General features: G+C 51.9%; 1 protein-coding gene across 1 annotated transcript in view; it reads right to left on the reverse strand.

The window, feature by feature from the left end:
• MAP2K6 (mitogen-activated protein kinase kinase 6) overlaps positions 1-17,216 on the reverse strand; it is a 51,298-nt gene extending 34,082 nt beyond the window's left edge. The window contains exon 1 of the mRNA XM_014259459.2: positions 17,066-17,216. Coding sequence (XP_014114934.1) covers positions 17,066-17,081 — 16 coding nt within the window. The 5' untranslated portion in view covers positions 17,082-17,216. The remainder of the gene's footprint in view (positions 1-17,065) is intronic.
• Positions 17,217-25,679: the final 8,463 nt, after the last annotated feature.

Consider the following 25,679-nt stretch of genomic DNA (forward strand, 5'->3'; position numbering starts at 1 on the left):
CACAGCTGGTGGCTGCTGGCACATCCAGGTCTGAGCACACCACGGCCCCATGGTGTCCACACTGAAACTCACACCTTTATGTCTGAATTAAAGCATTATTTATTTCCCTTTCTGCCCCCAAGGAGTCATAGTTTGGGTCAGGCAGCAGCAAAGGCAAGAGCACTTTTATGGTGAAATTTTTCCAGAACGAGAGCACAGCAGGAAACCCTGAAACACTGGCACACCACAGGAGCAGACAACACTGCAGTCACATCCCATTTCAATTCCCAACGCTCCTGAAGAGAAGAGCACGGACTGGCATGGCCTGGGCACAGCTGCCCACACACCAGCTGATCCCAAACTCCCTCCTGACACCGTCAGCACCCACAGCGGAACGGTGGGGCTGCAAATCACTGGCCTGTCCCGAGGGTGGCCGTGCCCAGCACCTGCCTGTGCCCAGCACCCAGCTGTGCCCACATCTGTCTGTGCCCAGCACCTGCCTGTGCCCAGCATCCAGCTGTGCCCACATCTGTCTGTGCCCAGCACCCAGACGTAACCCAGCTGTGCCCAGCACCCAGCTCTAACCCAGCTGTGCCCCAGCTGTGCCCAGCACCCAGCTCTAACCCAGCTGTGCCTCAGCTGTGCCCAGCACCCAGCTCTAACCCAGCTGTGCCCCAGCTGTGCCCAGCACCCAGCCGTGCCAGCGGTTGCCCCGGGGTTTCTCCGTCGCAGGGCTGAACTCGCTCCTCTGACTCAACCCTGCAACCTGTAATAAACCCGGGGCAGGAGAGGCTCCAAACCGAAATAGCCGGGCTGTGCAGGGAGCGGGCGAGGTGCACCCGCTGAACTGCTGGCAGGGTTGAGCAATGCCAGGGTTATTTGTGTCCCAGGGCCCGGCTCTGCTGCGGCAGCGGCGGCTGACGTGGGTCAGCCCAGCTGAGGCACAAACACCGCCGAGACAAAGATCTTCAGCTTTGCTGCGAGGTAAAATCACAAGGTCAGGGCTTCGTGCCTGCCTCAGAGCAGCCTCCAGCAGGAGAAGCCCTGAACAGCACCAGACGAAAACACTGGAACAAGGCAGAGCAGAGAGCTCTGCAACACGGACTCCAGCAGACTTAATCTGTGGATCCTGCGGTGCAGACACGGACAGAAATGTCACCAAACTCTGCAAATATTAGGACCTATTTGCCCGCCTTTCAGTAAGCTCTGTATTTCAGTAATTCAATTTTGAAGGCAATTTCCTGATTCGGGCTAATCTCTCTTACTCTGCCCATTTTCCTCTTAACACACCCTGCAAAAGGGCTGCAGGCTGCTGGGTTACTCATGTCAATACTGAAACCAGAGGGATGCGATTTCTTCTTCTTTATCTGCACATTTTTGTTGCGAGAGTCTGTCTGTCATCCTGATAAGAGCACATCTCCAAATCTTAGAGGAGTTCAGACGTCCTGAGTGCAAAGGGAAGAAACGCTTTGGTAGAGATCAGATGTGAGATCCTGCACTGAGACATGTCCTGAAGGGGGGCTGCAGGGCCCTGGCAGCTGATACAGCTTTGGGGCAATTCTGTACCCCCTGGAGCCCCCCACCAAACAACCCCCCTACATCTCCTGCAGGGAGCACTGGGATAATCACACACAGCAGGTTTTGTGGGACACCAGCACCCAGGGCCAGCCTGGAGATAAAGGCTGGCTCTCTGACGGACAAGATCCTACAGGAATGGGTGTTTAGGATCCTCTGTGTCCTATGGACATCTCTGATACCTCGCTGAGCTGTTTCATGGGCTGCCACACTGGCTTGGACATTCCAGCACCAGGGATTTCACTTCCCAGCTGGGCTCTGCCCCAATGGCTTTCCTCTACCCCATTCCAGTGCTGGCCTGCAGGAAAACCAACATGAGAGGAAATGGGGCCCTCAGTGCCCATTTCCAGGCTCAGAGACCAGCAAAGAGCAGCCACATGCTCTCTGACGGGGAGGTGACAACAAACAGCTTCGCCAGACAATGTCCCTTCCCAGACAATGTCCTTTCCCAGTTAATGTCCCTTCCCAGAGTTAATGCCCATTCCCAGCCCAGACACAGCGTCACTTCCAATCTGTCAAGGGAGAAGTGTGGAGCCACCCGTCCTGCTCCTGCTGAGCTGCTGCCAGCACCACGCTGGCATCCACAGATGTGACAAGGCCAGACAGAGCCTCCCCTGACACCCTGCCCTGCCAGGCAGCCTGGGGATCAGTCAGCTCCCCTTCTGACAGCAGCTGCAGCGCCAAGCAGCCCAAAATCCATCCTCCCTTAGGTGCTGACGGGAGATGGGAGCGCTTTGCCTGCCTACAGCTTTCAGCACAGGCCACGGGAGAGCAGAATATTAAAAAACCTGTTACAACACTTTGGCTGAACCCATCTGGCGTGTGCATCCGGCTGCTCCGACACCGATGGCCTGGGGGAAAGGGCACAGCTCCTCCCAAACAGCAGCACCTCTGTGCAGACAGTGGTGTGTCATCACCCCGCAGGAACAGCACCCCACCGCAGGGAACTCTGCCCCCAGCCCTCGGGGATCCCAAACACCCTCCTCGCAGCTGGCTGCAAGTGGGAATGCTCAGCTCTCTCCTGGTTCACCTCTGTGAGGAACAGGCAGTGCCTCGGGCCCATGGGATGGAGAGGGGAGGAGGTGGTGGTGGAAGGGGTGGAGAACCAGGATGTGCTCATGCAAATCTCAGCACTAATAACCCCATCCATGGCCATGTGGGACACGGAGAATCACAAACATCCCCACGAGGATATCACCAACTCCCAGAGCTGCACAAGCCTTGTCTGTGCGTCCCCTCTGCCTGGTGCAGTGAGGAATTCAGGCAGAAACACCTCTGCTGCTGTGGGATCTGAGTCACATCCACCAAAGGGACCTCCATGGATGAGGATTGCAGCAGCTGCCAAAGGATGCAGCCCACAAAATGCAGCATTCCATGCTTTGTCCCATCTCCCACAGCCTGACAGGCATCCCATCAGGACCAAAGCCTCTTCCTTCTTCTCACCTTCTTTTACTTAATTGTTTTTCCACCCAGAAACTTCACAGGTGGCCCAAGCCTCCCTTCCACTCCCCCCATCACACCATCTCCAACGCCCTCAAATCCTGCAGGTCACTCACAGCTGCACGACAGGGAAGCTGCAAGAAACACACAGCCAAGGTTCAAGGAAATCCTGCTGGGCTCCAAGAGGTGCCCTGAAGGACTCGGTTTTCTGCTCCTCGTGGTCACTGGAGCTGGTTGCACCCCTTGTGGCTTCCAGCAGTGGGAAGGCCACATCCTCCTTCTGCTCTGGGAAAGATGTGAGGGTGATGGAGATCCTACGGAGCCACTGGAGCCTCATGGTCTCTCCCCTTGTCCCCGTATCATGAGAGATCCCAGCACTGGAGCTCGGGGAGGGCGCGGATGGGGCAGGCGCCAGCACACCATCAATCACACCCCCATTCTCCCTCTGCCAAGGCCCACTGGCTTCACTGCCTCCCCATCCCAGAGCTGTTATCTCAAATCAGGAAATCCACAGCAGTTCAGGCCAGGGAAGCTGTTAGGAAAGAGCCTCCAGCCCTGCCTGGGTTGTTTTTGGTTTTTTTTACACGGGACTTTTCATTTCGCTGCCACTTTGTTTTCAGCTCTCGCCTGTCTCCTTGCAGTGGGAGTTTGCTGGAATCAAAAGTGGAGAAAAGCTCTTGGAATTCACCCGGGGAACAAAAGGGCTTTTGTGCAGGAGGATTTGGAGGACGAGGCTGCTTTTGCTGCCACTACCTCCGTGTCAGCTTTCCCCATGCCAAAGAGCACCTGGCCGTGGCAGAGCAGAGGTGGGATGGACAGGACGGGCTCTGCCCGGGCACAGGGGACTCGTGGGCAGGGGCACGGACACCTCCCACACCTGCCAGCACTGCAAAAGCAGCACAGAGGGCCAAGAGCTTCCCAAATATTCCGGTGTTGTGGCTTACCTAAACCCCCTCTGATAGCAGGCAGGGAGGGCTCTGCTCCTCAGGGCAGCAGCACCCTAAAAAACCCCTGAGGGAGCCTGCCATGCCTGTGGGTGCTCCCCATGCAGCCCCATGGCTGAGGGGATGAAGATCCCACAGCAGGATGTCAACTGAGGGGATGCTGCAAGTTCACCCACGAGCTGGGCACCATCCCAGTATTTGCTTTTTTTGCATTTTTTTTTTTTTTTGCAATTTCTGCATGCCACTTGCTTTTTTTCTTTCCCCTTACCCACCAAGATTTCACCTCTGAACACCACTGTGAGTGACCACAGGACTCCAACCAACTTCCCACATGAACCCCGAGCAGGCAGCAGCGACTGTCCTACATTTACAAACACAAAAGCAGGTGTTCCATCTGCCTCAGCCACAAGGGGAGCAGGGTTTGCCTTAAATCCATGAGCCCCAGCCCAGCTACAAACACTTCTGTACTTCCCAGAGCCACTGCTCCCAACAGTAAAGTATCCACCCCATACAATTATAAATATCCCGAGCTGGAAGGGACCCACATCATCAAGTTCAACTCCTTTCCCCACTGCCATGTGGAGCCTCAAACCCCAATTTTCTTAGGGTGACAAGATGTGCTCGCATCAGCGACCCCACAGATGCATTTTTTCTCAAGGTCTCTCTCCAGTTCCAATATTGCTTTTCAGGTTTTTAAGGTGCTCGGTGCAGCTGGGATTTTCTCCCAGCAGATCTTGCAAAGGGGTTTTGAAACAGCAGAGCTCTGCAGCAGAGCTGCATCTCCCCTGAAAACACAGAGCAGCTCCTGCCTCTGCCCCTGGCAGTGCCAGCACCCACTTCCTGAGCCAGAGCCTCCAGGAGCTGTCAGCTGCAAGTGCAGATGGCTTTGGGACAGGAAGGTGACATTGCCACCCACGGCTGGGAGGGTTCTGTGCCTTGGGCTGCTCAGCCTGAGCTCCCGCTCCCGTTAAGGCTGGCCTAAGTGCCAGGCTGGGCAGGATCAGGGGTGTTAAGGCAGTGCCAGACTCCTGGCTCAGCTGCAGCACCTGGCTACGGCTCCCAGCCCCAAAAGGGACAGCCTGACAGCCCACAGGGACACCGGTGGCTCCTCACCCCCACCCTCCCCATGCTGCCCCACAGAACCCACTGGCAAAGCCCCATGGCAAGTGTTGAGGCTTGTTGACTCAGCCAAAAGAGTCAGGTTTAACCCTGGGAAAAGCAGGGCTTGGCTATCACAAGGGTGTGATTGGGCCAGGAAGGACTCGCCTAGGGGGCTCAGCCAGCAAACCTTCTGGGGTGTCACTGTCCCCAGAAGAACAGGCACAGAGATTTATCCTCCAGCTCCTGCTTCCCACACCTAATGCAGCCCCATTCCCCCTCAGAGATGCTTCTGCTTCCCTGTGGGATCCCTGTCCTGGAGCCATCCCCCTCACAGCAGGCTGCAATAAAATCCAACCAGGGCAATGTGAGGTACAGTTTTATTTCTGTTGTCAGGGACCCCAGGCAGCCACACAAGTCTTGTTTTACCAAGCACAGATTTGGTTTGTTCAGCATACTGTAAATTTGGACATTTCAAGTGCACTGCTAGCAGACATCTCCTGCTGATGCTCTGCATGTAAAACTTGGGAGTTATAATTTTCTGCTCATGAGTAAAGATACCTTGGGATAAAATGGGCCATTTGTGCTGCACAGAGAGAAAACTGCCCATTGATCTGGTCATGGTTTGAGTTATTAAACATCATTAATGTTCAGAGCCAAATGGGAATACCCATGGAAACAGGAATGTGCCACAAGCCATTGCTTTACTGAGCACCCTCACCTTCTGCAGAAGGCCCTGGTGAACAGGAGGGCTGTGTTAATTCATGTGCAGGGCAGAAATCAGGTGGCAACTTTGCCCAGAGCTTTCCTTCATGAGAGGAACACCACAACACCAGCAGCTCTGGCACGGTAGGAAAGGATCTGCTTCCTTGCATTTTGTCATGGGGAATTTTGGCAAAAGGTTCAGCCAAATATTGAGATGAAGTTTCAGCATGGTCAGGGTCATGATCAACCCATCTGTGTGCCACAGCATCACACAGCTCTCTTGCTACTCTTTAATGATGCAAGAGCTTTCCTGCTTATTAAAGATGCTGATTCAAGATGGTATTTCATAGTTCAGAGCAGTGCAGAGGGGAGGAACCACCTCCTGCTCCCTCTGCCGGCAATGCCTCCAGCAAACGCCTGGGTCCTGCTTTAAACTCACCCAGGAACACCATTCCCAGGGAGAAGCCACGGGAACTGCAGGAAAACCAAACCCCTCAGAGGGCATCCCTGAGCCCTGGCAGCCCAGGAGCCCTGTCCTCCCATCCAGGGCACTGCCAGCCATGGCCAGGGCTGCGCCAGGAGCCCACGGGCACGGAGAGCCAAGGGCTGGAGCTGCTCCACCAGCACCAGGGCACCAGCTCTGCACGCTGCCAACACCTGGGCAGTGCAGGCTGGCACGGGAGGAAGGCTCCAGGAGCTCCAGGCTGTGCAGGGCAAGGTGGATGCAGATTCCAGGGACGCTCTTTCAAGTTCAAACCCGTTTAAGGCAGAGGTCAGAGAGCACGACCTGACAGACACCTCCTTGGAATCAACCTGAGCTGGAAGGGACCCATCCAGGGCAGCTCCTGGCCCTGCACAGACACCCCAACAATCCCACTCTGCCCTGCACAGACACCCCAACAATCCCACTCTGGGCATCCCTGGAGCACTCTCCAAACCCTCCTGGAGCTCTGGCAGCCTCAGGAGTGTCACCATTCCCTGGGGAGCCTGGGCAGTGCCAGCACCTCTGGGGAAGAACCTCTCCCTAAAATCCATCCCAATCCCACTGACACAGCTCCAGCATTCCCTGGGTCCTGTCCCTGTCACAGAGAGCAGAGATTGGAGCTGCACCTTGGGGAGAAGCTGTAGATTGCTGAGATCTTTCCTCAGTCTCCCCCAGAAGAGCACACGCTTCCTTGTCTGGCATATAAAGAACACAAGCCAAACATCAAGAACAAAAGCCTTTCCCCAGGTTTTGTCATGCAATTTTATCTCAATTTGGAAAACACACTGCAGAAATCCATGGCAGCACAGCACTGTGACAGACTTGTGACAGCAAGTCTTGTCATCCCAATGAAGTGACACAAGTGGGCAGATTTTTTTTTTTTCCTCTCTACATATGTCCACATGGATCAAAGCCCGTCAGGTCACATCTCTCCACCCAGCCTTCTAAAGCAGAAGCTGAAAATACAAACGTCCCTTTATGAGCCCTTCTGTCAAAGCCTCCACAGAACTCCCTGTGTGAGGTTTGAGGCTGTAGTTTCACTCATACACTCACACTCCCAAAAAGGATCCTGCCTTCCATGTGCATGAGCAGACAAGCAGAATTGAGAAAAAAGGAAAGCAGAAACAGGAGGGGAAAAGTAACCAAGAGAAGCAGGATAACATAAATCATCAACACAGATCCATAATGTCCATCCCACTTAGCAACCAGAACAAAATACACCCCAACTTTGTAAATCCTTATTCGTGTGTGCTCAACCCTAACCAAGCACATTCAGTCCCACGGAGCCCTGCAAAAGGACTCAGATGCTCCCATTTACCACGTGCACTTTCAGGATGAAGACATGAAAAAAAATTCTATTTAGCCTCTCCTTTAAGGGAAAAGAAAAAAAATTCTTCAGCCCCTACTGCTCCAAGCAGGGCCCTGCTCTGCATCAGCGCTGAGTGAAGCTCCGGATTGCTCCTGCCTTTCTGCCGTGGCGATGCCTTTTAAAAAAACCTTTTAAAAGCAAACTGCTGGAAAAGCAGCCCCCCTTGGCAGGAGATGCTCGCACAGGATGGACCCTAAATGAGATTATCCGAGGTAAAGCGACGCTGGAAGCGCTGGCATTGTTCAGGCTCGGCGCAGGAAGAGCCAGAGGAGGAATTCTCTCCTACTGCAGGAAGCTGTTCCAGCCCCTTATCAGACAGAAAGCTCCTCATTTCTTGCGGGGGAAGTACCCAATGTTTTTGAGGGGAAGGAAAAAAAAGAAAGGGAAAAAAAAAGAAGAATAAAAAAGGCATGCCTGGCTGTAAAGGAAGCTGCCTGGTGACATGAATGGAGCTGAGGCCATGCTGGGAGGAAGGCAGAGGTGCTGCCCAGCTCAGGTGGCTCTGAGCAAGGGGACATTCCCAGGGCACATTCCCTGGCTGTCACCCCACAGGGACCTGCAGAGGGACAACCCTGGGGTGCCTCCCTCTGCCAAACACTGCCAATTCAGCCTTGTCTCATTTCACAGACTCACTCAATGAACTAGGTTGAAGGAGAACTTTTTGAGATCATCAAGTCCAACCCATGACCCAACACCTCCTCATCAACTAAACCATGGCAGTCAGTGCCACGTCCAGGCTTCTTCCAAACAAGTCCGGGGACAGTGACCCCACCACCTCCCTGGGCAGACAATTCCAGTGCCCAATCACTCTTTCAGTGAAGAATTTATTCATTTCTTGTCTCCAGAAAGCAACTCTTTTCTCATCATCTCTGAATGCAGCACCTGTGTCATCCTCCCCAGCTGCCAGGGGCTATTTTGGGCTCTCCCACCAGCTCCGATGCTGCTGTCAGGGGCTGCTTTGGGATGTGGGATGTCCTTCCATGCAATGCATGATCTGCCCTTCAGGTTAATTTATAAAACCGATTGCTTGGCAGGGATCCAGGTTTTCTGTAGAGATGTTCCAAAGTTTTATTAGCAATGAGCAAATTGCTGGTGTCCTTGGGAAAGGTAAGGAACTCAGAGTCTGGGTTATTTGCTTTTATTTATTTCTAGAGGGTCCCAAAGGACAATTCCATGTCACAGAGCAGAGCTCTCTGGCTGCACAAGGACCTGCAGATACAATGGTTGTCTTGGCATATTGCACAGATACCTAAAAAACCTAAATTTTAAGTATGTTCATTATTTTATCAGATTTCATGCCTTATTTCAGCCAAGAACTCCTTGTCTCAGCCTGGTTTCTCCTGGTGGGTTGTTAGGGGACTGTGGTTTTCATCTCTTGGGAGTTAAAAAGCAGAAAAACACTGTGGAACAGGTCAAAACCCAATAGTATTAGAGCAGTGCCTTTCTTCTCCTTTAATAGGCTACTCTGACAACCCTCTGCTTGTTAAATGAGAGAAAAATCTGTGGGCAAGCAGTGAAGGTCAATCTTGTGGTTTTTGAAAGCATTTAATTAACACAGTTAAGTACCAAGGTCTGCTTGGGAGGGAACTTCTGCATTAACCAGCAGCATCGTTCTCTTCAGAGAAGCAAACCTGCAGGAGAGGACTGACTGCAGGATTCATCTCCACATCCCAAACCTCAGTGGGGCTCAGATTTAGCTGCAGCAGCTTCCCTGTCCTGCTGCTACTGCCAAACCTGCAAGGAAATGACGGTCAGAGCTGTGTCTGCACCTCTGGCACCCAGCTGGCCAGACCCTGACCTCCTTCTGCAGGGCTTGGGGTGACCCCCTGCACCCCCAGGGTTGCCACAGCCCTGTGCTGTGCCCTGGGCTTCTGCTCCAGGCGTTTTTGTCAAGTGCTTAAACAAATCTACTTAAGATGTAGCTTAGCCCAAAGGGGTTTTGGCATTTTGATGGCAGCATGTAAAGTCCCTGTCTCTTCCTTTAGCTCCTCTCAGCTCCTACAGGTGCACCTTGGATAAAACTACAGTAAATATCCCATATTTGTGCTTTAACCCTGGGCAGTCACATGCACAAACCCCACAGCCACAAACTGACAGTTCCTTTCTAAAAGGTCACAGCTTGAGAGAAGAAATCAATCCCAGCTCTTACAAAGCCAGACTGGGTTTTATTTCTTCATACTTTTGCAGCACTGGAGACCCTAATTGCAGGCAATTAAAGCAGCCCTAGGAAAAAGGGCTGTGCTGAAACCCAAGCTGGGAAGTGTGGCTGTGCTGTGGGGGCAGCTGCCAGCGCTGGAGAGGTGCCCAGGGCTGTGCCTGGTGCTGCACAAACCCTGCAGGCAGAGCTGCTGTGCTGAGCTGGTGTGCCCTGCTCTGGCAGGGACTGGGGCAGGGATTGTTTCCCCTCCTACGTGCAGGGACTTGAGGCAGCGACTCCAGCGGGCTCTGACCGGGGCTCTGCACACTGAAGATGTGAGAGAACGGAGCAAATCCAGGGAAAGAATCATCCAGTCATGGAATGGTTTGGCTTGGAAGAGCTCATCTCTTTCCACCTTCCACTGCCCCAAGGTCCCCGTCCAAGCTGCCCTTAAACACTTCCAGGGATGGGGCAGCCACAGCCTCTCTGGGCACCCTGTGCCTCACCACCCTCACAGGAAATAACTTTTTCTTAATATCTAATCCAAACCTACTTTAAAATGTCAGTAATCAATGCTGGGTTTGCCTTTTAAAATTAAAATACTCTTTCTCCCTTCCCTTTTGGTGCCAGTTCTCTGGGAAGGTTTGTCTTTGCTGGATTGGGCCTTCCATCACTTTAGAGCTGTCAGAACAACAAAAGACTTTTGAGTCATTTTCTATATCTGACCTTGAACTACTGGAGAAGCAATAAACATTCGTAAGAGGAATGATACCATGGAGCAAAGCTGTAATTTTTATAACTTGTTGCGTGAGTGTGAAATAAGCCCTGCTGAAAAGCCAGGAGTGAGGAAGCCGAGGGTCAGCCCCCACTGCAGGATGAGCACCGGCACAAAAACCCCATCCCTGGGACTTGCACGGAGCAGCCACGCGATGCTCTGAGGCCATTTGGCACTGATAAGCATTTTTCATTGAGTGCAATTACATTATTTTTGTTTAGAAAAAGATTCTCCTTCAAAAGCAGCTCCCAAGTCCGTGCTGACTCAGCCTTCATTAAAGGCCTCTTGCAGACACAGTGAAGTGTTGCCTCCTGCACTGATTTTTTTATCTTTGGCATCTCATCTGCAACTTTTGCTGGGTTTTTTCTTTCTTTTTTTCCCCCCCACACCGTTTTCATCTGAATGCAGTACAAGTGGCTGCTGCTCGGGCTTCAGCTCTCCTCACGATTTTTGATCTGCCAGGGTGCAGGCTAAGAAAACCCAGCCTTGATTATAAAATTGCAGGCTAAGTAGGCTAACAAAACAGCACCAGCAAGAAACTGGATCAGCTCAGCTCTGTGAAGTTTTCCTGCTCGAGCAGGGGAGAAAAAAAAAAAAAAAAAAGCTTTTTCTCTTACAAACCTGAAACCCTACCCCAGCTGCAGAGGTTGTTTGCGTTGGGCTCCACACAGGACTCAAGGTTTTGCATCAACAAGCCACAGCCACTGCTCCAACAGCAACTGGGGGATGTAGCCAGAGTAGCTCCTACCCCTGAGCCTTCCTGAGCCTGCCCCTAGCAGTCCTGACTGAGGATGGGATGTAAATCCAGAGGGATTTGCCACAGCTTTGCCAGCTCCAGCAGGACCAGGATGCACGAGAGGCTTCTTGGAGCTCCCACTGAGGATGTTCAGCATCTCCCTGCACCGTGTCCAAAGGAAAGATGACCCAGAAATGCTTTAGCACCCCAGAGATTTTCCTGCTGGGATGAACCCTCTGTGTTTGGAATGCCCAGTTTAAAAGGACGGGGAGATTTGAAGGATGGGTTTAATTCTGGCTTTGAGGCAAGAGAAAGCAACAGCCTCAGACCTCCCCTCTCCAAACTGCTTTTCACCGAGCCAAGGCCACTGAGCAGGAGTCAGCCTGCCATTCACACTTGTCAAGTGCAGAATATTGTGGCTTTGGAAGACAAAATAAAAAATAAAAATAAGAGAAAGCCCCAGCTTTTTGCGCAATGAGAAGATATGGAAATTGCACCAAAAATGGCCTTCACCACTTGGCCACCACAGACCATAATATCTGACGTGGCACAGCTCCAGCCTCCTGGATCTGCTTCCCTGCTAACCCTGCTCGAGCTGATAATGCTAATCCCTTAAAACTATTCCCAGACAGGCCCTAAGGAACTCCACAGGTAATGAAACAGATTTTTATTTTTTTTAATTATAGCTCTGTCCACGTCTCAAAATGAAAAGAACGCTCCTGCAATTTCTCTGGCCACTGGAGGCTGACTCAACATTTCCTCTAACGATGCTGCTGGTGGCCACGCTGCCAACCTGTAAATGCACCCCAAAATGGTCCCCCAAAAGGTGAGTGACAGCAGGAAGGGACTCCTGGTGAGTAACTCTGTCTCAGAATGGCTTGTGCCAGCCGCTGCCATCACAGCTGTGACCTGCCCTGTGCTTCCACTGCCCCAGAGGGGCAGAGCTCTGCCTCTGGAGCTGGAGCAGCACCAGGAATGCAAGTTCATGGGGTGAATCCCTTGGGGCAGGGCTGGGAACCATCGCAATGGCCAGGGGAAGAAGCTCTGGGCCTCCAAGTGCGTTTGCAGAGGGCTGGAAAAGCATCCCCACTCCTGTGCTAACAAAACTCCCAGAGTATTCTTCTTTTTCCAGCTTAAAAAAGGAATCAGAGCTTTTTTTCGGGTGTGCTGGTTTCCAATCCTTCTTGGAGAGGCTTCTAGAGGTACTGTCACAGCTCTTTTCAGAAAGAGAAAAAGCCCAAGTGACAACAAACACAGGTACTTTTGGGGGGAAAAAGGCAACTTTTTAGACGTCCTTGTGTATTTTCAACTACAGGACCCAGAATCTGCAAATCTGCTGTAACCACATTCCACGGTTCCATATGAAGTGTCCCACCTCTCCAAACCCCTCCTGTGGTTCTCATGGAGCATCACCTGAGCAGCTTGGGGACGTGTCAGGGGAGGGAATTCACCCCTAAGGAAGCTCTGAGTTTTTGGTGACTCAAACAACAAAAAGGAGCCTGGCAGGAGCACTCAGCTCTCTGCCCCCTTTTTCCTGCAACTTAGCACTTTTATTGCTAGAATTGCAATTATTTATGTCCTTCCCCTACCAAGAGCCTGGGTAGCACTGGGGAGCTGCTGCCCTGGCCAGTGTCAGGACATTGGGGACATGCTGGGACATGGGGACAGGGCAAACACCTCCCCAGGGCAGTGCAGGGGCTCACCCAGGTGTCTCAGCTCCCCTGGCTCACCTGGGGACACACAGCAGTGCTTTGCCTCTTCCCCAGCCAAACACTTTCTGCACAAACCACATTTTCCTCTTCCCCAGCTGGGTAATTCCTCCAGCCTGGGAGGTTTTTAAACTTCTTAATGAACATTTTCCCCCTCTTAACCCAAAGCAGGCACCTCCAGCACAGCGCTTAAACTAATTCAACAGGGCAACCTTAAAAAAATAAAAATTAATTAAAGATAAATCGACAACTGGAGCTGAAATGTGCTGCTAGTCCAGGCTTTGCTAGGCTTGCACCTGGGCTGACCGTGCCACGGCTTTGCTCGCTGTGCCCTTGCCAAGTGCCTGTGTCATGGGAGTGTGAGTGGGGAGAAGCTGAGGTGGTGCTGATGAGGCAAAATGCACATTGCACAACCCACAGGAGCTGCTTGCAGGTTAATCTTACACCAGCAACAACCTGCCACCTACCTAGGGCTGCAAACAAACCACCAGCAGCTAACATTTCAGCTCTGCAGCTGCTCCACTGAGACTCCTGGCTGGGGAAAACAAGAGCGTTTCACATAAAATTGTGGTATTTGGAGTAGGTGCAGGGCCTTTGGTCAAAGTCCATAGGGTGCACGCTCAGCCAGCATCACGTGGGATGTGCTGCTCACAGTCTCAGCTTCCTTTTGCAGCTGGAGCACTGAAAATTGTGAGTCTGAGGTTCAGGTGTGAGATCAACAGGCAGCAATACTTAGTTCAAATATCACTTCAATGTATTTATGAATCAGTGCTCTCATGGATACTGCTCCCCCTTCCCTTTTCTTATTTCAGTGGAGAAATTTGCATATTTGCAGGTGTTTTCTGCCATGTGAGCTTTGCCAGGGAATAATTCCCCCGTTGCCAGGAATTTGGGAGACTCTTGAATATATCTGCTGTCACCAGAGTCTGGATTTACAGCCTCAGACTGTGCTTGGCTTGAAATGAACACGGACTTCCACTTTTTTTTTCTCCCCCCTCTCCAATTCCAAAATAATATCCTATTAATCGTGGCAGCCAAATGGGCTGGATTTGGGCAACGATTCAATTTCTGAGCTCCCATCAAGGCCCTCCTGGCCAGAGCAGCCTCATCTCTGAAGGTGAGGAGCAGGCTGCAGGAACCTGCTGTGCTCAGGGAAAGCTGATTTGCTATATCCAACAAAAAAAGAAGAAAATACCAATCTGCAGCTTAAAAGAGGGAATGAAGGCAGGAACAAGCCCAGGGTGAAATGCAGGGGTGTCTTTGACTTCAGGTGCATTTTGTGTGCAGGGGATGGGTAACACGGCCCAGAACCACGAGCACAATGCTGGAGGAGGCATCCTCTCATTCCTGCTACAGAAAAGGCCAGAAGGAAAGTGTTGTTTCTGAATTCCAGGGAGAGTTTTAACCTTTGTGGATTGTGCAGAAAGCAGATTTTTGCGTAGCACAGGTAGGGTCCCCCTGAACCAGGTGGGAACTCTGCTGCTCACGTGTTCCCCTGACACTCTGCATCAAGCAAATTAAACTCTGGCAAATTCTCAGAACAACTCTGGAAAGGATTCAAAGCAGGGAGAGGGCTCAGCAGCTGGCTGGGGCTCTGGGCTGTATTTTCCAGAGCTGCCGAGGAACCTCCTGTGCAACACATGAAAGCTGATCCCGAAACACAGATTATCCCAAAGAACCACACCTCTGCTGCAAAGCCCGGAGCTGAAACCCCTTCCCGAGCAAAGCTCGGCCTGAACAGCTGAACTTGGAAAAGTTATCTGTGCGAGGAATGCAGGCACTGGTGCTGCAGGGAGCGAGGAGGACGGGAAAGGGAGTCAAGAATGATGCCATTCATTGAGATCGTGTTTTGTGGGTTGGCTTCTTCCATCTTCCCTTTTTCCTGGTGCTGGGGAGGATGCAGAAGGCCATGCTGGGGAGCGTGGGGGACACTCAGCAGCCCTGCAGGGCCACCAGCACAGGTCCTGCTGTCACCACCTCTGCACGCTCAGCCTTTGCCACCCCCAGGCTTTTTGGGGACCACCCTGTCCCCCCCAGGGGTGTCCCAGGGACCCTCTGCCGGTGGCAGAGTGCTCTGGGTATCACCGGGTTCAATCCTGCATTATCAAACTTCCTTGGCTCTTTGCATCGGAAACTTTTACAGTTCCCTGCTCGGCTGGAAAAGATGACTGCAGCGAACCCAAATTAGGAATAAATTATACAACAACTTTACATTTTTCTTTTACAAAGGAAAACTGTGTGGCAAGAGCCGTGCGGGCACCTCCTTCCCAACGCTCTCCCTTGCAAGGATTATTGTGGAAGGCTTCGCAGACAGCTTAGTTTGAATAAATAAATAAACAAACACAACACGAGGCAGCTCCAAACCCAGTTTGGGACCCGATCCCGCCGGGCCAAACGCTGCCTCCCACCCTCCCCAGTCCCAAATATGTGCGAGGGCTGCAGGATGCAGGGGGAGCCAAGCTGCAGCATCCAACCGGAGCACCCCAAAAAAGCTCCAAAAAGCTGCATCCCTGCGGCCGCTCGCTGACACACGAGCATCTATTTTCACAATGAATGGCCGCAGCAACTCCTCCTTAAAGCTCTCCCCGCCTGCTCTTGCAGGGGCTGTTGCATTCCCGCAGCATTTTTGCAATATTAAATTCTCCACCTCCTCCCACCCTGCCTTCCCCCCCTCCTCCCCGCCCTTGCAAGGGCACAAGGCAGAGCCACTCCGGAATAAGCAGCGAGTTAAAAAGCAAAGAGCGAGCGTTCCTTGCCACCACCACGCTGGCGGAAATAAATCACTGCTGTCCCCTTCCCAAACCCCCTCCCGCTGCTCAGCTCCTGCCCTTTCGCAGCTCCTCAACGCTCCCGTTTTTGCCCTTTTGCAGTTCCCAAGTTCTCAACTTCTGCAGCTCCAAAACGCTCCATTGCTGCAGCTGCACAGTGCTCAATTCCTGCCCTTCTGCAGCTCTTAAATGCTCACTTTTTGCCCTTTTGCGACTAAATTCTTAACTTCTGCCCTTGTGCAGCTCCTGAACGCTCCAGTCCTGCAGCTCTTAAACGCTCTATTCCTTTCTGCAGCTCCAAAATGCTCAATTCCTGCAGCTCCAAAATGCTCAATTCCTGCAGCTCCAAAATGCTCAATTCCTGCCGGTTTGCAACTCCTAAATTCTCAACTTCTGCCCTGCTGCAGCTCCAAAATGCTCCCGTTCCTGCAGTTCCAAAATGCTCCATTCCTGTCTTTCTGCAGCTCCCAAATACTCAATTCCTGCCTTCCTGCACTTCCCAAACGCTCCATTCCTGCCTTTTTGCACGCTCGGAGCGTGCTGGTGTGACAAACCCCACTGCTGCCTCTGACCAAAAGTTACCAAATATTAAAGGGGGGTGCGGGGGGAGAGAGAAATGGGTGGAAAATTATCTCAGCGCTGGCACGAGAACAATACTTTCCCATGGAAACATAGGTATATATTTAATTCCTGGTAACTCCACTCCAGTTTCACCTTTCATCTCCCTCGCGGACTTGTTTAAAAAGTTTGCTTTAACCCCGCGCCGAGCCCCGGCTGCAGCTGCTCCTCCAACACCCCCCTCGTTCCCGGCCGTGCCAAAGGTGGCCGGGGGGGGCTCGCTCGTCCCGGGAGAGACTCCCGGCTGCTGCACCGCCAGCGAGCAGGAAATGCAGCGGGAGCTGCACCGGGAGCTGCACCGGGAGCTGCTCCGGGACCGGCACCGGGAGCGGCGACCCCCGGGCAAGGGCGGGCGTGCAAACGCGCGTGCACCCGCGCGTCGTGCATGCACTTGCACGTGCACACGCACCCGCGCGTGCACGTTCACGCGCCGCTGCACGCCCGCTTGCACGCGCACCCGCGAGCCGCGCGCGTGCACGCGCGGCCGCGCACCCGGTTGCACGCGCGGTTTTGCACAGGCCCCCGCGAGTTTCCACGAGCGAGCGAGCGCGCGCCCGCCGAGTTTGCACGAGCGAGTGCACGCGCGCCCGCCGAGTTTGCACGAGCGAGTGCACGCGCGCCCGCCGCCGTTGCACGCGCGGCTGCACCCGCCACATGCACGCGCGAAACGCGCGCGCGCACGCGCCCACCCGCGGGCCGCACACGGGCGCACACGCGCGCGCGCTCACCTCGGGGCTGAGACATCGTCCCCCGCCGGGCTGGGGGGGAGGGAGCGCGCACAAAGAGCGTTCCCCGCGCGGCTCCGCCGAGGGGCGAGCTGCCCGAGCACAAAAGATGCGAGGCGCGCGCTCCCCCCCGGAACGCCGCGCGCGCTCCCGCCTGGGCGGCGCGGGGCTCGGGGTGCGCCGGGCCGCGCCGCGCCGCGCCGGGCCTGGCCGGGCCGGGCCGGGCCGGGCCGGGCCGGGGGGGGGGGGCCCTGCGCGGCTGGCGGGGGGCCGGCGCGGCTGCACCTACATGATGGGCCGGGGCGGCCGCCCCGGCCTCCGGCGCGCACGGGGAGGGGGGGCGGGGGGTCCCGCTCTGCGCGCGCGCGGCGCCGCCGCAGCGCCTCAAGGGAGATGTAGTCCCGCGGCCTGCACCCCCACAGCCAGGCCCCGGCAGGGGGCGCGGCGGGGCTCGCTCGCTTCACACCGCTCCGAACCCTTCAAACGGCTTCAAATCACTCCAAACAGCTTCGAACTGCTTCAAACAGCTTAAAATAGCTTCAAAACGCTTCAAACCACTTCAGATCGCTCCAAACAGCTTAAAATTGCTTTGAATCGATTCAAACAGCTTCAAATGGTTTTGAATCACCTCAAACCACTTCAAATCGCTTAAAACCGCTTCAAATCGCCTCAAACCACTTCAAATGGCTTCAAACTGCTTCAAATGGCTTTAAATCGCTTCAAACTGCTTGAAATCACTTCAAGTCTCTTCAGATCACATCCTGTCACTTCAGATCACTTCAGACAGTTTCAAACCGCTTCAGATCGCATCAGCTGACACTGCATCACACAGCATCACATCACCTCACACAGCACCGCTCTGCCCTGCGCTGTTCTTTTCCCCAAATGCCTGTGCCAGTGTGCGAGCAGTGCCCCCCTGCCTGTGCCATCCCTGCCTGCATCCCTGCCTGCATCCCTGCCTGCATCCCTGGACCCCTGCCTGCATCCCTGGACCCCTGCCTGCATCCCTGTGCCACTTCCTGCATCCCTGCATCCATCCCTGCATCCCTCTTCCCCTGCCTGCATCCCTGCGCACCATCTGCATCCCTGCATCCATTCCTGCATCCCTGCATTCCTGCCTGGACCTCTACCTGCATCCCTCTGCCCCTGTTTGCATCCCTGCCTGCATCCCTGCCTGCATCCCTGCATCCATCCTTGCCTCCCCCTTCCCCTGCCTGTATTCCTGCCATCAGCAAGTTCTGAATCCATGGCTTTTGAATGTTTCCCCTTGCAGGCTGATCAGGTGGAGTGAGCTCATCCCTAGTCAAACAGGGTGTTCTGATGTGGAAATGGAGATTTCCCGTGGGAAGAGCCAACAGACCTGAGCTGGTGACGTTTCCCTGAGATGGGGATGCCCCACATGGGAAACTCAGGGGGGTGGGAAATGGGTACCCCCTTTGCCACATAAGAACCCCCCTAAGGGAAAAAACTCTGAGGAAAGGTAAAATTAAACCTTCCCAAAGCAATGTTTACCATTATTTATATAAATAAATATTCCTTATAGAAACACTGGTGGAAAATAAATAAAACATAATAAAAACAACTGAGCGTTAAGAAATGTGCACTTCAAAACCATTTACAGTTAAATGAGTGCTGAGGATATTTTACATCCCTGCAAAATACTGATGACAAATGTATAAAACCCAGTGAAAATGTCGCAAGGAGGGCACAGATGGGAGTGAGAGCAGTGCTGCCACTCATTCCTCGGGCTGGAAAATGTGCATTAGAGCTGATTAATTCCCTCTTATTTTTTAATTCTTATGGAATTTATGGTGTTTCCCCATTGTCTCTTTCACCTTTCAATACCCAATTCATCAGCAAACCTACAGTTTGTTTGTAAAGGCAAATATATTTTTCCATTCACCAATCAGTGGAATCCATCCCATTGTTTCTTTTATCTCTCAGTGCTGGTTTCATCTATCAGCAGACCCACAGCTTGTTTGTAAAGACAAATCCATCATTCCTCTCAATCTCCCTTCACTAGGAATTATTTGGAAAATTCCGTGCTGCTCACGTGTGATTCTCAGCTGTTATAACCATAGGTGGTGGGAAACAGCTGCAAAAATGTGTCTTGAACACCTGTGGTACCTCCTGGTGCATCCCTGAACACCAAGAGCGGGTTTTGGAGTTTAAATCAGGATTTTTCCCAGCATGTCATGAGGTGGGAGGGGGCCATAGGTTTTGCTCTGAAGCTGGTGTGAATTTTGGATGACAGCCCTGTGCAGGGACAGACAGAAGTCCTGTTTTTTCCAAAAACAATGCATTTTGCAAATGGAGAAATCAAGTACAGAAGCTTGGTGACCAAACTTTACAGAGCAGGAGGTGGGACCAGCTCCAGCAGTTCCGATGCTGAAGCATCCAGTGGCTATTTCAGTTTCTTTGGTTCTGGTTTATGTTTTTATTTGATTATTCTGCTCCCAGAATGGGAATGGCAGCTGTGGGGAAGGAAGGATAATTTGGGACGAGGTTTGGCTTGGTCTGTCCTGTGAAAGACAAGACAATGACATTTTCAAGTGTAATCCCATCCTCTGGACAGAATCTCAGGAAATTTCTCCTTATTTTTTAGCTCAGGTAGCAGTCACTCCCCACGGAACAGCTGGACAAGAGAATGCAACCATTCCCTAATGCTCCTCAGGCACACACAGCGTGGGATGTTGGGAAAACCTTCCTTTAGCTGAAGAGGTGGCAATTGTGAGGATAAAACGATCCAATAAGTACATGCAGCTCATAAAACAAGCTGGAAATTAAAAACAGTAGGAATGATGACCCTAAAGGCCCTGGCTGCCATGGGGCAGCACACAAGGCAGGCTCTCTGTTACAGCAGATGAATAAACTGCAGGAAGTTCTCCAACACGAGAGGGACCGGCTGGGAAAAGGAACCCTCCCGAGGGATGTCTGGGGAAGGAGCTCGAAGATAAACCAAAGCAAACAGAGGGTGCAGATGCTGGGGAGGAGAATGCGGCTGGGGGAGAGAGGAGGTGAGAAACAATGAGCTGTCCTGATGGCAGCAGGCACCATCTGCTCCTCAGGGGCTGAATGCTGCTGGCTGATATCCTGCATTCCTTTGTTCCCCGGGAACTGCAGCCTGCAGGAATTTAAAGCCAAACACTGGCTCTGGGAGTTCAGCCCCATCTTACCTTTTGTCTGAATTTCCTCGGTCTCCTCCTCGTCCTCTTCCAGCCTCTCCCCTTGCAGCCCTTAACTCCCAGCACAGTTTTCCACCCTGGATCCTGAGGAGATGGAGGAAAGCCCAGGAGGACTTGGAATTCTCAGGAGTTAAACAAATTGCGCTGCCCCAGCACACACAGGGTGGGATGTTGGTAAAATCTTCCTTTAGCTGAGGAGGTGGCAATTGTGAGGATAAAACCATCCAATAAGTACATGCAGCTCATAAAAGAGGCAGAGGCCAGTAAATAAAAATGACTTTCAGCTTAGTAATAAACAGGTTTTAGAGACATAAATCTGTCTGGGCAATAATGATGAGTCAAGCACTCAGCTCCAGGAGGGCTGAGGGGGATGTTTGTGTGTGCTAACCTAAAGAGGAGAGACAGAGGTGGAGAATCAGGTAGAAATTTAAAATTTTTATAAAAATATGCAATTAATGCACAGGTGAACTAAAGCAGCCTCACAATTCCAAAATAATTGATCTGGGGCTGGGGGGAAAGGTGTTTTTATATGGCCTGTCTTACATTGCTTTTCCTTCCCTCTGAGCCTTGCATTCCTGCTCTTGGGGATGGTTTTGTTTCTTATAAAAAGCCTGAAATTTTACCACTTGCATCTTTTTTGTGGTCACATTTTTCTGTATTACTGCCCAGAGACAGAAAGTCAGAGGTCCCATCCCTCTGTCCCACTTTGGGGCTGTCACAGAGGGACAGGGCTGAGTGTGGTGGTTTTTTCCTTGGCTGCTGGCATAGGTTTTAGTGCTGCAAATACTGCTGGGGTTTTTTTAGTGTTTGCATTTGCTCCTTCTGCCCTGCCTGCACTTCTCCCTGTGTGTAACAGATTCTGTGTTTGCTTTGCTGCAGTAATGGACCCAAAATGCATCCTTTGGGCTGCTGGGGACACTTTGTGCAGCCCTCAGCCCCTTTTGTGTCTGCTGCCTTCTCCGGGTCACATCCCCAGCTCCAGGCTCTCTGTTCACAGCCCTGAGCCTGCTCAGCCCTGCCAGGGGATGCTTCATTCTTTAGGGTCAGATCCACGAGGGTTTAACATTTGCAGGTCACTCACCAGGCATTGTTTGAATGCCCAGAGACTCCATCCCAAAGCCAGGAGCAATAAAAGGAATTCAAACTCTGTCCAGTCACCCACAGCCCAGCCCCTCCACCAGGCTGAGCGCAGCCTGTGCTGCTCCCAGGGGCTTTTAAATGACCCCATCAAGGCTCTCCTGGAGTCAAGGCATCCTTAAATCCCACTCAGGAGCCTCCAGCCAGCCTGCCCCTGTTTGGGGAGGTATTTCCCTCCTTCCCAGGCAGGAGAGGTGCAGCAGGACCCCAGTGAGCTGTGGCACTGCTGGGTGACACTGTGGGGTGACATTGTGGGGTGACACTGATCAGTGACACTGCAGGGTGACACTGCTGGGTCACTGATGGCTGCATGGAGATGTGGCCTCAGCCCTGCCTCGAGCCCTGCCCTGCCCCCCTCACTCCCAGAAGATATCAGCATTTGGGATTTGGGATTTAGGGAGGAGGGTTTCACCTCAGGGCCCTGCTCTGCCCTTTGGACTTTGTTTCTCGCTCTTTGTCCCCAACTCCTTCCTTCCACTCTTTTTTTTTCCATCAAAATGAGCTGCAGGTTCCTTCAGCACCTCAGCCAAGGGTTCAGTCATAACCAGCTCGTTGTGCTGCATCCCCAGGGATGCAGAGTGATTTTCTGAGGGTGGCTGCAATGCTGGGGTCCCAGCCAGCCTCAAAGTTCCCAGTGTGGATATGCAAGGCAAGGAGAAACCTGGATATTTAGGGACAGAAGCAGAGGCCTCACCAGCAGCCAGGGAGAGGAAAGAGGAGAGGGAACCCACTGCAAAAATGTTCTAAACTACAGTGGAATGAGACTGAGCAGCTCCAGTGGTAAACAAGGACAGGTGGCACCTCTGTCTGAAGGGATCTCTTTATTGGGATGGCAGCAGGGAACATCTCTTCCTTTAGCTGACATGGATATCTGGAGCATGCTGCAGTGCAGAACCAGCCAGCAGCTTCTTTTCAAGCAGGAAATCATATTTAATAATCCATCCAGTAAAACCACTGGAAAGGGAACAAGCTGGATGTGGGCAAGTGGCTGCAGGACCAAGGGATGACAAAAAACTACTTCTTTTCTGTCACATCCCCATCAGGGATAGGTCACATTTTCCCCCCTCAAACTCTGCTGATTTAAAATTGGCATTTGGGTTCTTTTTTCTGCAATCATGAGATATAACTCGTGGCCAGAGTGAATCTATGTTTGTACCCATCTGGCTGTAATTATGGCATTGCACACAGTGTATATGTTGTGCACATAAAAAATCAGCGTGCTGACACGGCTCTTGTGGAGACTCTCTTGATGCTTCAGTTTAAAGCTTGGGTTTATTTTTTTTTTTTTTCCTCCAGAGGTTTTTAACTTCCCGTAAAAATCTATTCTGGGCTGGGACTCCCTGTGCCAAGTCTTAGGCCAAGACTGAAATTTCTCTTATGAAATTTTATTCTGAGCCAGGCTGGATGTTGTTCCAGAAGGTGAGGGCAAGGTGTAAAACCTGTGTCCTGCATGGTGTGAGCAAACCTGGCTCCTAAAGAGCTGAATTTTGCATAATCACTTCTAGAGGTGCAAAAATGCTGCAATTCTCAGATGGGTTTTAAACCCTTTCCTTTGAATCCAGGGATGAATTGTACTTGTTTATCACGCCCTGGGTCTGAATATCAGGATATTTTTGATGTCCAGGAGCTGGTGGCTTTGACAGTGGCCAAGAACCCTTTGCAATTTGGTGCAGCTGCAGCCTTGAAGCATTAAATATTGGAGGAATTAGGGTTATTTCAGCCTCTTTCCAGCTCCCAGAAAGAGGCAGGCCTCCAAATGAGGTGCTCTGAATTCCTGCTGAAGGGCTTCCCTGGCAGGGAATCTGGGCTGTAGAGGATGCAAGTGCATTGTCCTTGTGCTTATCCACAGGTTTATTGATGCCAAAACATCACTTCCAGTACGTGTGGAGATCTCCTCAGCCAGTTCCTGAGCCAGCTGTGTGCACACGAAAAAGAGATCTAAACAGTCACAAGATATGGGCAGGAACAGGGCTCCAAAGGAAAATGTAAAATAATTTGGGTTTCTCTGCAGTTGACTCAGAGCAGATTCCGTGATGGGGCTCTGGCTCCCAAAGGGCTCTGCAAAAGCTTTGATAAAAAAAGGAACTGTGAAAGAGCAGCTGTTTACCTGCAGCTTCTGCATCACTGCACAAAATCATTCCAGCACTCCTGGGCTGCCTGAAAGGGCTCTGCAGACCGGGAAGAGCAGTTGGAGCAGACGGGGAGCAGGAGGGGAGGGAAGGGCCACATCCACCGGAATAATGTTCCATTTCTGGCCGTTTATTTGCTCTCCATACTGAACTTGCTCTGCCCAGCACAGAACCTCCCATGTTCTCCTTGAAGAAGCAGAGCCTGCCCTGCTGGAAGCACCTCCCTCCTGCTCTGCTCCACATCCAGCACAGAAGGTTTTCCACACCATGGGATGTCCCAAGGATTTTGGGAACTGTCCTTTGTGATTTGAATGACTTTTTTTCTTTCTTTTTTCTATTTCCTTTCAAAAGGCCGAGTCACAGAAAGAAAGAAAGGAAAGGAAGGAAATTCAGCTAGTCATGTTTCCTTTCTGGGTGAATGAATGCATTCTCTGTGCAGTGCACTGAACTGTGCTTCCATGACACCCTGCTTGCTGAGTTCCTGACGTGAGCACCTGGGCACAACTTCCAATTTCCCTGGAATACCCCTGGAAGGAGATCCTTTAAACAGAAAGGGGAAGAGCTGGCCCAGCCTGCAGGGAGGAAGTGCCATTCTACACGTGCTGCTGTGACCCTGGCACTCCTGGGGTGATGCACAGAGTCCTTCAGCCCAAAGTGAGGGCTGGAGAAATCTCCCTCTGCCCCAGCTCCCTCAGCCTTCTTGCACCTGGAGCCACTGGAAGTTGCCATCATTTGGTGCCACTGCCTGGTGGAGTTTCTTAGATCCCTGTTCCACTTAAAGAGATTAAATTCTCCTCTTTGTCTTTCAATGTTTTTGCTTGGAAGTGTAACCTGGGCAGGTTTGTGGTGCAAACACAGCACCCACCTCCATCTCAGCACAGGCTCTTTTTGGTCTGGAACAAATTCCATCACCTTTGGCCCTTTGTACCCACAAACAGAGATGATGTCTGAGGCACCTGAGCACACAGGGCTGCTGTAAAAATTCATTAGGTGCTGGTTTGAAGGTGCTTTGAAGATGAAAGGCAGCAGTGTTTTAGGTTTAATGGCTCTCTGGAGGCTCTCTCGCTGTGCTGCAGGCTGGGTTTGACTCTCAGGTGCTGATTCTGTTTGGTGTTCCCCTGGCTGCAGCAGCAGCCAGTGCCAGGGGTGTCTCACCCACCTGCCAGGAACATTTTAGGGGATGTTTTTCTCCCAAATGACACAGCCAGATGTTTTGGAGCACCCACCTCCTGTGTTTTGTGCAGACCCCTCACGTTTTGTTGCTATGAATTGTCCTGGGGGGTTGTAGCTGTGAACCTCTTCAGGACGAGTCACTGGGCTAAAATACCCTGGACTCCAAGGAGTTACAAACTTTGCAAGCAGAGCATCAAATCACAGATTCACAGAGAGGTTTGGGTTGGATGTTGCCTTTTCCCAACCTGGAAATGAAACTCGAGCAGTGTAAGAGCAGGTCTTTAATGAAGGCCTTCAGGAGCAGCTATGGAAAGATGTCCAGAAACACCCACCCAAAAAGTACACATTTATAGGTTTCAGGAAATTAGCATAATTGATAAAAAATGATAAAAAGCACCAATCAGGCCCCTTCTCTAGAACCCCCCTCAGCACTAGCTGGACTTTGTCATGAGAATGTGTCTTGAAGAGTGGTCCTCAACCTTGGTTCCCAGGAGGAACTGAGATCGTGTTGGAGCCTCGTGCCCCCCAGGAAGTTCTGGAATTTGTTTTGTCTTTCTGCCTAGGGAAAGGCACTGGAAAAGCACTGGGAAAAAGAGCCACTAATACAACAGGGAACAGAGTTAGAAATATATGTGTGAAGAATACAGAGAACATAGAAAGGAGAGAGAAAAGGGAAAAGGGAAAAGGGAAAAGAGAGAAGAGAGAAGAGAGAAGAGAGAAGAGAGAAGAGAGAAGAGAGAAGAGAGAAGAGAGAAGAGAGAAGAGAGAAGAGAGAAGAGAGAAGAGAGAAGAGAGAAGAGAGAAGAGAGGAGAAGAGAAGAGAAGAGAAGAGAAGAGAAGAGAAGAGAAGAGAAGAGAAGAGAAGAGAAGAGAAGAAAAGAAGAAAGAGAAAAGAAAGAAAAGAAAAGAAAAGAAAAGAAAAGAAAAGAAAAGAAAAGAAAAGAAAAGAAAAGAAAAGAAAAGAAAAGAAAAGAAAAGAAAAGAAAAGAAAAG

Source organism: Pseudopodoces humilis, chromosome 21 (assembly GCF_049639895.1).
Source record: "Pseudopodoces humilis isolate 2021_Gansu_Grassland_sample_001 chromosome 21, ASM4963989v1, whole genome shotgun sequence".
Taxonomy (NCBI): Eukaryota; Metazoa; Chordata; class Aves; order Passeriformes; family Paridae; genus Pseudopodoces; species Pseudopodoces humilis.